Consider the following 11,457-nt stretch of genomic DNA (forward strand, 5'->3'; position numbering starts at 1 on the left):
TTCCCTATCAAGATGACATCTGTAAACATTGAAGCCTTGTGACCGAGAGTCGAGATAGTATTGCACGCTGGTGTTCACTCATGTTGGAGATTGATGTTTGGCTCTTGTGCTCGCCACGCGTATTGACCCGGGGTCAGAGATAGACCCGGGTTGGACGCCGCACAGTAAGATTGTGAATAATAAAGCAGAATGTGATTTGCAGGCCAGAAGATAACAAAACCAGTAATAAAGTAGGCCGACATGACAACTACATTGATCCTGATTCGCGTGATCCTGAGTTTCATCTGTACAGACGCCATCTCATGGCACAGTCTTATTATTCTTCCAAGCACTGTCAATCATATCAGGTCTCAGAACTTGAACAGCTTGAGCTCTCACAAAGACTTTCCAATGCTGTCTGAGGACTCCGCAAACCGACATGAGAGTTGAGAGAAGAAATGGACTTTATTCCTGGAGAAAATTCTTTGCTACGGATCTAGCAATCGCTTTACTCGTAGATATTACCGGTTCCGACATCAAGAATGACAGGCGCGTAGAATAGCGTTGTGACTATCTCGAGATATTACCTACCTACCTAATTGAGTTTCGGTCAGTCCAAACTAATCCAGATCAGTTCAGACCACGGACAGACCACGGACCGTGTAGATAGCTTCGATTCGGATCAACCATTGGGAGCACTGCGTAAGCTCAACGGTGCCATACAAGCACCTAAAGGATCTAAGGCCGAAACTACCTTCGTCGTTGGTACCAAGTCTTACTCAGCCTCAAGGCCATTGTGTTGGTCTGACATTATGGCGCTGTTCTGGATTTAAGCGAAGGTCAGCTAACGTTTTTGGCGACCTTTTTATTCCTTTTTCCCCTCCCATTGAAGCCAAAGGTTTCCTGAAAACTTTCAATCAGAAAGCAGACCTACTGTACAATCCCAAGTTCAATTAAGGATGTTTTCCCCAGCAGCCGAACAAGTAGACCGGGCATCGTTGCTCATCAAAGACCTATCTTCTCTCCAAACATCCCTCCTAGAGACCGGCGACAGCACGCGTCAAGAAATGATAGCGAAAGCGAGAGCCTTAATCAGTACTCTGGAAGCACCTATGGAGTCAATCTTATGGATGGGCTGGGCTGAGCCAGCCAGAACGGCCACTATCCGGATAAGCATTGACATAGGCTTATTCGAAAAGCTAGCAGCAGATGACGGCAAGGCAAAGAATAGCCAGCAGCTCGCCGATGCTACCAAGACGGATTCTGCTTTAATTGGTGAGTGACTACCAGTGTGTCTCCCCGATTTCCGAAAAAATGGTCGAGTGGAGGGTTCATCTCGGACTCATGGGGGTTGAGGACGTGAGTTCCTCTGAGACCGTTAGAGGCAGGCCTTGGTGAAGCCAATGAATGCTTCCTCTTGCAAGACTTGAGCCCCCAAGTTGTCGTAGTGCTGGAATGATCTGAAGTAAGTGCCGAGGACTGACAAGATTCCCTCATCGCCCAGGGCGCATGCTCAAACACCTCGCCAGCATGTTCATCATCCGTGAAACCCTCCAAGACACATACGCCCCAACCCCCCTCTCCAATGCACTCACAGACCAAATCTTCTACGACGGCGTAATCTTCACCTTTGACGCTCAACTCCCCTCCCACGCCCGTCTGCCCGCCTATCTCCGCAGCACGAACCACAACATCCCCACAGACGACAGCGTCTTCAAATACAGCCATAAGAGCGAACTAGGAATTTTCGAATGGATCGCAGCCGATCCGCGCATGCAGACGGCTTTCCAGAACCACATGGCTGGCTACAGCATGGGGCGGCCTCACTGGATGGACGATGGGTTCTATCCCGTGACTGAGCGCTTGAGGGGAGTGGGGGAGGGGGAGGTGTTGATTGTGGATGTGGGTGGAGCGACGGGACATGATTTGGCGGAATTCCACGACAAAGCGCCTACCATATCTGGGAGACTGATCCTGCAAGATCAAGCCCAGGCCATCTCCTCGATTCGAGAGGGCGATCGGCCAGGTATAGAATGCACAGTGCATGATTTCTTCACGCCGCAGCCGGTCAGGGGCGCGAAAGCTTATTACATGCACTCGGTCCTGCACGATTGGAGCGATGACAACGCGCGCAAGATACTCACGCAACTCAAAGGAGCGCTGAAACCGGGACATTCGAAGATCTTGATCAATGAGAACGTGGTCAGTGATCAAGACGCTGACTGGAAGATTACGAGCCTAGACTGGACCATGATGGTATGCCTTGGGAGTTGCGAACGAACAGAGACGCAGTGGCGAGATCTGGTGGGGAGTGTGGGCTTGAAGATTAGTGGTATCTGGAAGGGGGAGGGGGCGACGGAGAGTTTGATTGAGATTGTACTGGCGGATGATGCGTAGATGAGTATGCTGCTGGTGCTGGTTGCGAAAGGCCACACTCTTAGAGTAGAGTCGTTTGAGTTACCCTCGTCAGTTTGTTAGAAACTTTGTAGTGTAGAGTGAACCCACGAACCCTCTCATCATGTATCAAATCTGATTCAAGGTGGAACTTTCAGATATAGGCTGGACTACTTTTGCTGTTGACTGTTGTTTACGCCTCAACTTTGGAGTTGGAACTTAGAGAAAGTGGCGTGCATTAGCGTCGATACCCACCATCGAATTTCCCCTGATTTCTGAAACAAACAAAAGCAGCGCCAAACGGCCAAATCTTCAACACCAACAGATCAAAATGAAGCTGTCACTCAATTCGCTGCCACGACATGCAGAAACCGCGTCTGGCAAAATCTCAATCATGGCTAAGGGTTTGTGACGATCACCGAGTCCGCCTACTGGACTTCTAAGAGGGATTGCCTTTCGCCTCCAATCGCGTTACAAGTGACTATTCACGTCGAGGAATGGAGGACAAATATATACAAGCATGCATTCCACACATGCACATCCGTTGCCCGATGGACGTACTACATCGAGTCAAGCAATTGGCTCGTCACATAGCTATAGCGCAATAACATCACCAACGACGCTGGCTTCGCAACAGCAGAACGAAGGCCTGAGTCACCAGACTAGGCGACTACATTTACGCAATGCTGGATTCAGAGGAGCGATCTTCCCTACTCGGCGCATAAGTCCGCTATTTACAACATCATCCCCGGCGGTTGAGTCCATCAGTCGCCAGGTCAGCAACGAGAGTAGCTCCTTGAGCGCAGAGAAGAGATCAATGTACGGCGAAGATCTACCACCGAGCCCGGTGAATATCCTGCAAGAGATACAGAAGTCCACAAGAAAGAAGCGCTCATCGCCAAGACCAGGTTTTGGTGCCATTTTTCAAGACAACACTCAGACGGGGGAAATGAATGGAGCTAGTGAGACATCTTGGTACGCGGAAGGAAGTCGCAACTGCTCTCCGGCGGCCTCGGCCGCAACTCCGGTCAACATGATGAAGCTAAGGGAAGGGTCTGGGAACCAGAAGACTCCTCCAGCACAGCTCAGTTCCCCATTGACGAAGCAAGTAAAGGGTCGGAATCTCAAACGCATCAATCTTCGATCAGCCAGCTCCGAGGCTTCAACATACATTGAGCATCTCGAGTCTCAATTAGCTTCTGTCAACGCGAAACTCGACTCCCTCACGTCACCTAACACGAACAAGCTCCGCTCCGCAAAGTTGAGGGCACTTACTGTTGACAATCGGAATTTACGTCAGGATCTTTCAGCTTGGGAGAAGCAATTCGCGGTCAGAGTCGAAGAAGAGAGGGACCAGCGTCTAGAGGTTGAGATGGAGTTGAGGATACGTCTGCGGACGCTGGAAAATGACATGGAGTTGAAGGATGCAAGAATAGCAGAGCTGGAGTGGGAGGTCGAGAGCATGCGAGTCAAAGTTGGGGATGCAGAAGGTCTCGAAGAAGTGAACATCGGTCTGGAGAAAAGGATTGAGATTTTGACGAATCTTCTTGTTCACTCACCGAACAAGCTTGACATGTGCTCGGCAGCAACATCACCAGTCCGAGCTGACCCAATCAAACGGACATCAAGGCCAAAGTCTATGCTTCCAAGAATTCCTTCGCCATCTGGAGGAGTACGGCTGTCACTGTCTACGGTTTCGGAGTCTGCATTCTGGCAGCCCAGCAACATTGAATCGTCACCGAGCGTTGTGGAGTCGCCCGAGGACGCTGTGCAGGATGTTGATGGACAATGTTTACAGTCGCCCTCTTATGAGGAAGGCGTGCGATCGCCTGACTACAGAAGGCAGTCTAGGCAGTCTGGATCTGAAAGTCGATCGAGAACATCAGGTTCCTTCCGCTCTGCGCCATCATCTGCATCAAGACCGAACTCATTCCGGTCAAGCGGTTCTTTTGGTCCAGCATCATGGGGTTTGCCACATCTCGCTGACGTCGACGCCAGATCAGCCAACAAGCAGCGAAAGATGCGCAAATTTCCCTCTGGTTCAGTCTCTCTCCGACCTCTGATCTTACCTACCGCAACTATCATACCTTCGTTACCTGTATCTGCCCCTATCTACCCATCAATAGAAGCTACTGCTAGACAAGACATCTCGGAAGTCTCGCTCGATCCAACTACGTCCTTTCTATCCAAACCCGTCGATAGCTCACCAACCACTACTCCTGATCGACCTGGGCGTCATCGCTCGACATCTTGGGCACAAGAGCAGACATTAAAGGCTTTAGAGGGCAGGTTCATGGATGTGGAACACCTGGACGACGAACAAATTTCTCCCTCGGTCGTTACGAGATCTGAGGAGAAGCTTTTTGGATTTGGAGAAGTCCCATCAGAAGATCATAAAAGACGGTCACGGCCAAGGAGCCTTCGGAAAGAGCTTGAAGAAGCTGAAATCGAGCAGGCTGGGCAAGCACAAGCTTTGGCCTCCCCGAGCTATTCGAGGATGGTTTGATACCTGTTGATATGGAAGAGAGTCCCGAAGAGAGCCCCGAATCCGGCCAAAGCATGATGGGCATTGACCCAACCCCTTCAAAGGCACCTGCAGAGGCCGCATTTCCAAAGCAGACACGCCTACTCATAGAGTCGGAGGATATTCTGAAGCGAGAGAAAAAGCCAAGCCCACCTACATACGCATCATCCCAACCAGTCAAAGCTCTCCCATCAACTCTCCTCACCACTCAGCACGCTTTCGGCATCTTCTCCCGCCTCACAAACCTCATTTCCCAAACGAAACAAGACCCTCTTGTCCTCGCACGGCGGCTCCTCTTCAACGCATGGACACAGGGATCCAAGCGGCTGGGTGGCATAGGATGGTGGCTCTTAGGTCTGGTTTATGGAACTCGATGGCGTAAACGGAAACGCACGGCTGACAGCGGAACAGTTGAGCCAACAACTACACAGGACTTTGACTGGCATCATTTTACGGCTGAAGCGAGCAGGAGTAGGGCCGCTGAGCACTACTTCAGAGACTATGGGGCCTGCCATCAGAGAATGGACTCCTGGCGTTCTCCGCCACATGCCTCAGCTCAACAATTGCCTTCGAGCAATATCATACCTCCGTCTGCTCCCTCTCCCAAACCGAGAAAGCAACCCCACTTCTTTCCCTGCAACGACTGCGTCGAACCTTCATCCCGCCGCACGCTCCGCCTCTGGTTCCAATTCTCACTCACCATCGTCCTCGCCGTCGGCATGGCCATCAAAGACGGTCCCGCAAGTCTACTATGCGAAGACCTCGACCCCCGTCTTCCATATCACGCGCACGAGTCGCTGCCGCAAGCAACCCAAAACCCGAAGAATCATTGGCATGAACGCGAACCATTACTGCAAGCGCACCGATCGAGATCAAGGCACCAGAGTGGCGATGGAGATGGACTCGTCGTCGACCACCCAGACGGCACATCTCCGCCTTCGAGGGTCGACAGCCTCCAGTCCAACGGCATAGACTCCGGCTACGGCAGCATCACGTTCGCCGAGACGTTGGGACCGGCAGACTTTGAGGCCATTTGCTGAGGGGGTGTTTTTTTTCCCGGGGTTTCGCTCAGGCGCTCAAACACTACTTCTTCTTCTTCTTCTTCTTGCTTCTATGAACATATTCTCTTGGCACGGCGTTCGCGAGGGCATCAGCGAGGCAGCATTGACGTTTTCCAGCTATGGCTTTTGGCCCGGAGCGGGCGGCGCTTTTTCTTGTCCGCTTGCTTGCTTGCTACCGCGTGCCCTTTTTTGGGAGTACCTATACCCGTTCCGAGAGGATGTCGTGTCCGTATAGCGTCATGGTTATGATTATGGTGCTTATGTATGCATAGACTTGAGCGGAGTTTACTTCTAGAGAGAACTTTTCTTGGTGCGGAAATGACCGAAAGTGTCACGTCAAGAGGCTTGCGCGATCACTTATGATTTATTGTTTTCCGTAGCCGATCAACCACTAACGTAGCGTACAGTGAAATCTCCCCCATGCTTTCAAAAAAAAAAAAAAAAAAAAGCTCGATAGCGCCACGCATGCTGGGGTATATATTTTTTTCCGCTAAAAACGATTGGTTGAAAGCGAACATGCGAATTCCTCACGTGGGTATCATAATGACGGTGACGGTGATGGTGGTGACAACAGCGCAGATGCTCGAGCTAAAATGATGTGGAGGCATGGCTGGATATGTTGGTTGCAAGTGTGGGCGAAATGGGAGAGCTAGGTAGCGAAGGTGATGGTGATGGTGATGCTGCGGGTGCTTTTGGTGGGGGAAAGTCGAGTTGACGGGTCCGTAATTTACAAGATACGTCCAGAACACGTCGGTCTCGTGATTGCCTTCTCTAGGAGTCGCACTGCCCCGGATAAGCCCTGCTCGTGGGCGGGTTGGGGAACAGGCCGGCCGCGGTCAGATTCTGCAAGTGCCATTCCGGTGCGCTTTCGGTCCTCCAGGTCCAGAAGATCCACCCCGTGTGCTGCTCGTAGGCGTCGAGCTGGGCGTCGATGAAGTGCTTGAGATTGTCCTGGTCGTCGGAACTCAGGGCCGCGACCGTGCCTGTGGTTTTGCCGGCACAGGAGCCGACGTAACTGGAGCCGGAATTGGCGAGGCTGCCGTCATAGCGGGCTCCTTTTCCGAGGCCGTTGAGCCATTGGGCGCAGTCGGTTTGCGCACCGGTCCATTCGCCGACGATGGTCCACTTGTCGGTTCCGGCGAGTTGAGGGCCGAGAGCGCAGGCGGCGGAGACGTGGTCCGAGGGGCTCATGGCGACTTGAGCTGGCGAGAAGACTTGATATTGATGAGTGTCGAGAATCACATTCTGGTCGCCCGACGAGGCTGGGGTCATGAAGCCGTTCCAATAGGTCTCGATGTTTTGGAAAGCGTCATGGATGCAGGTTGCGTAGTTGCCGCTGGCTCCGGTCACGGTCTCGTAGCCGGACTGGTAGAAGGTCTTAAGCTCGTCGAGGTTGAGAGAGCCACCAAGAGGCTCATTGAGGAGCTCAATTGCCGTGACGACGTCAGTGTCGCCGGAATAGTGCTGAGCGAGGTTTTGAAGCGCGGTGATGGTCTGGTTAACCGTATCTCCTTGCTGCCAATCCACAGGCCCGTAGCGGCCACTGTTGTCGAAGCCATTCTGCGATCCAGGCGCTCCATGAAGATCAAGCAAGATTTTGAGATTAGCAGTTCGAGCCCAGCCAATGGCCTGATCCAAGACATCCAATTGGCCTTGGACGTACGGGTCGCCCTCTAAGGGAGCAACCGCCCAGTACCCGATGGGAATCCGAACATGGTTGAGGCCATTCTGGCCGATTTGGATAAAGTCATCTTCAGTGATCCAGGTGTTCCAGTGGTTCGTCAGAGCAGCAGATGCAGCGTCCTTGCCGAGGGTTTGAGTGTAGGTGTACTCGTCGACGACGGTCATGCTCGTGGCCCAGGGCTGAAAGATGGAGGGAGTGATCCATGGCTCGAGCACGAACCAGCCACCCAGGTTCACGCCACGGACTTTGTCATTCTGGTAGTCGAAGGCCACATCACGCTTGCCGAGGCGGCTGTTGACTGGTCAGTGAGATTGCTTAGGCAAGGGACATGGGGTAATTTACAAGGTGAGAGGGGCAGATTGCACGGTACCCAGCAAGAAGGTGGCAAGGGCAGAGAGGTGGAGGAAGGTATGGCCGCTCAACATGGTGGTTATTGGAGTGTTCTTGATTGAGATCTTTGTGGTTGGTAGATGTAGGTTAGGTGATCAAGTGAGGTTTGTTTGCAGGTCGATGCCATTCACGTTTTTAGAGGAACTAGGAGGAATGTGGAATGCAACAAAGGTTTTTCTTTAGGGGGCAAAACAAAGAAAGCGGGTGATTCTCATTCTCCTTATATATGATGAATGAGGAAATTGGGGACCTTCCGTGTAGGTTTGGAAACAGCAAAGGTGGTCACACCGCAACTACCCATGGCCAAAGGATTCATTTTTGGGGATTCAGATGCACATGCCCAATGACCAATGACGCACCGACGGTGCGTTTTGAATTTCCTACAACCATCCAATACCCCTCGAGCGTATAAAAGTGAGACCCGTTTCCGGCGCGTACTAGGCGGAAATAGGGGGCACATGCATGCGGCGGGCAGCCAATACTAGACGGGCCTCACGATGCAAGTGACAATGACAATTTGAAATGAAGAAGATGAAATTAATAATAAGAATAATAATATTAGGATTATTATTATGCGATGCGATGCGATGCGATGCACGGTGATTCGGTGACGACGATGATTTGTGGAAGATCAGCAGCAAGGGGGCAAAGCAGGGGGTGATGGTCATGAGCAAGGGAAAACATTTTTCTCTTCCTCGGGTACCCCGCAAAAGCCACCCGCTGCGCCAAGAAAAGATCCGTGTCAGATCCCCGATCCCGTTTGCTTTGTGGTTTCAATGTTTTAGGTACCACCAGTACCTAATGTATCTATAAGCAGGTGCTTTGTTTCTTTCCCATTCAAAGCGCACAGTCGCTACAGTGGACCTCCTTGTGTTGTCGCATAGTAAGTTATTGCGCGCTCTGACACCTCTCAACCACTCTCTCAATCGTAGCGTTAACCGAAACCGGAACCAAATAGGGACCGGAAAATCAGGCATAGGGAAGACTTTCCATGTCTCGGTCCGATTGGTGCCCACCTTCATCGCTATTGTCCACCCCCTTCCCTCCGCTTTGTCACAAGCTTACACGCGCAAGTGCATGAGATCGCACGAGCGATCGCCCGAACATGCTGCTCTAGATGCTTCTTTGTGATTGGATTATCTGACGCTTGGATGTCGTCAGGTCACTCAACAAATCAGAGGATGGTCACCGGTCAGCTCCGTCAGGTTACCAAGGTACGTCAGAGGCACACCGCGCAGCTCTTGGTGTCTACTTGAGCAAATAAGATGCGTGTCCGACCTGCCGAATGGGGCCCAGGCATGTGCCGTGGAGGATTTCCGCGGTCGTGGAAATGACTGCATGCTTCCACGGACTACTCGGCAGCAACTGCACTTGCTGGCGTGAGCTCTTGACATTACAGCGAGGCGTTGCTAGGGTGTTCATGGACTCTGCAATGGCCAAACGATGACGCGCATCTGCCATGGGTGTTGCCATGGGTGTTACCAGAGATCTAAAAAGCGTGGTGGAAAACCCTGCCAGGGCGGTACACTAGATCATCTCGCAGTTATTCAAGCTGCCACGACAATCTCTTGGCATTGTAAAGATCTTCCAAATTTCGCCCCGATCGAATGATTGCACGCCTTCATCATTGTTTAGTGCGGTCTTCCTCCCTCCATCAGCCCCAAAGTTCCCCTCAATCAGTACCAAGGTTCCCCTTCAGCATTCCAAGCAACCCCTCACCAGTGCCAAAGCCCTCCGAGAGCAGCTCGGTTCCTCCTGCGATACGTAATGTGGCTTCGTACCAGATCTTCCCCTCTCACGAACGCAGCCCCAACCTCCCACGCTCATCCTCGGACAGCCAGACCTCATTCTCGTCCTCCCCGCCCCTCACCATCTTCCCATACAGCCTCACAGCTGACCCATCTCCCACAACCATGACCGCAAGCATGATCCTGTTCTCGTTGTCGTCCTTCACCGTGTGTTTGGCGTTGAGATCGGGACCTCGGTCTGCGAAGTTCCACATCGAGATCCGCACGCTCTGAACGCCTCCACTGCCTCCCCTCAAGCTGCCTCCGACCGGTTTGAAGTCGTCGAAGAGCTTGATCGATGGGTGGTAGACGCACTCGAACTCGGCCTGGACATCCTGCCAATGGAAGGCGACGATGCAGAACCATCCAGTGCTGTCTCTTTCGGGTGGCACGTCGTATCTGATGTACACGTTTCCGTTCAGTGAGTACTCGTGGCGATCCGAGTAGACGATCTTGTAGATCGTATCGACGGTCTTGGGATCTTGTGGGGAGTGAGCGGGGTCCTTAGAAGGGTGCTCTAGAGGTGTGACTGAGGAGAAGCTTTTCTTTGGTTGAGTGGTTCCTCTGCTGGTTAAGTCATCGACAATTATGTGTTCTCGCAAGGATGAACCAGGCTGCGCTGAGTATTCTTTCGGACGCATGACTGAGGAATGCCTTGCTTTGAATGAAGCTTTGCCTTGCTTGAGTGAGACTTTGTACTCAGTGAGGCTTAGCTCTGATGGGGTTCAAAGAGTATTCAAAGAGAGGTCCTTGTTTGGTTGTTGGGAAAAGTCTTTGGGTGAGACTTTGCTCGCCGAAGTGGAAGAGATCTTCTTGTGCAATTTGCTGTACTGGTATGAGGAGGAAGATGAAGATTTGAAGAAGATGCTTCGGACGCCTAAGCAAAGATGATGGCGGCAAACGCGTGTAGACGGGACATGGCATATCTCCCTTCATTGTTTATATTTGTACCAGCCGCGTCATTCATCCAGTGTCTGGCGTTTGCTTTATAAGCTTATCTTGGCCGCTGTATTCACTTTCCTGGGTAATTCCTAGCAACAGTGTCGAGAGTGTTCCCTTTATCTCTAGCTGCATTCACTCCTCGGGTAGATGTCTAGTCTTCACAGTCGATCGCTTCACGACTAGAACAATGGCCGCAATTTGCCATAAGTCTCCGGTAATTGTTCTACCATTTCTAAACCCTAATTGCTTCACAGCCGGACAAGAGTATGGAATCATCAGAAGCATGGGTCGAAACAAAGTCACTCCAATCTGCAGCTTACATTGTTCGTACAGATTCGCAATCGAGGTCAAACAAACTTGCTACTGACGCCAATCATTTGCAATCATAGTAAGTCTGGAAGCCCCGATGCGCAGCAACTGCTAGAAAGTGTAGCTTTCATCGAATGGAAAGCTTGCGATAGCGGTCGCAAACTTCCTGCAACGTCTCCCTGTACTTCTGTACCTCACCATTCCGACCTCTTCATCTCACTGGTCATCTCTGAATCAAGGAGCATAATTTGATTATCACAGTCATGGCAACTATCCCATGATTTCAACATCTCGGACTCCGAACGCCCGCAACAATCTCAGATCCTCAAGCTCACACCAGAGCTTCGACGTTCAGATATATCATCGACATGGCAAATTCTGAAAGTA

General features: G+C 51.6%; 5 protein-coding genes across 5 annotated transcripts; 3 read left to right on the forward strand and 2 right to left on the reverse strand.

The window, feature by feature from the left end:
• Positions 1-938: 938 nt before the first annotated feature.
• Positions 939-2,376, forward strand: HO173_004223 (uncharacterized protein; the record flags this gene model as incomplete). The annotated part of the gene is made up of 2 exons (XM_037306147.1): positions 939-1,254; positions 1,484-2,376. 2 exons carry the CDS (start codon positions 939-941, stop codon positions 2,374-2,376), a joined length of 1,209 nt encoding a protein of 402 aa, XP_037166959.1.
• Positions 2,377-2,893: 517 nt separating this feature from the next.
• HO173_004224 (uncharacterized protein) lies at positions 2,894-4,879 on the forward strand (the record flags this gene model as incomplete). Its single annotated transcript, XM_037306148.1, has 1 exon — positions 2,894-4,879. The coding sequence occupies one exon, from the start codon at positions 2,894-2,896 to the stop codon at positions 4,877-4,879; it is 1,986 nt and encodes a 661-aa protein (XP_037166960.1).
• Positions 4,880-4,890: 11 nt separating this feature from the next.
• On the forward strand, positions 4,891-5,937 carry HO173_004225 (uncharacterized protein; the record flags this gene model as incomplete). The annotated part of the gene is made up of 1 exon (XM_037306149.1): positions 4,891-5,937. One exon carries the CDS (start codon positions 4,891-4,893, stop codon positions 5,935-5,937), a length of 1,047 nt encoding a protein of 348 aa, XP_037166961.1.
• A 792-nt stretch (positions 5,938-6,729) lies between these two features.
• HO173_004226 (uncharacterized protein) lies at positions 6,730-8,067 on the reverse strand (the record flags this gene model as incomplete). Its single annotated transcript, XM_037306150.1, has 2 exons — positions 6,730-7,933; positions 7,985-8,067. The coding sequence occupies 2 exons, from the start codon at positions 8,065-8,067 to the stop codon at positions 6,730-6,732; spliced, it is 1,287 nt and encodes a 428-aa protein (XP_037166962.1).
• Positions 8,068-9,827: 1,760 nt separating this feature from the next.
• HO173_004227 (uncharacterized protein) lies at positions 9,828-10,460 on the reverse strand (the record flags this gene model as incomplete). The annotated part of the gene is made up of 1 exon (XM_037306151.1): positions 9,828-10,460. One exon carries the CDS (start codon positions 10,458-10,460, stop codon positions 9,828-9,830), a length of 633 nt encoding a protein of 210 aa, XP_037166963.1.
• Positions 10,461-11,457: the final 997 nt, after the last annotated feature.

Source organism: Letharia columbiana (assembly GCF_014066305.1).
Source record: "Letharia columbiana isolate WasteWater2 chromosome Unknown Sc0000011_s0, whole genome shotgun sequence".
NCBI lineage: Eukaryota > Fungi > Ascomycota > Lecanoromycetes > Lecanorales > Parmeliaceae > Letharia > Letharia columbiana.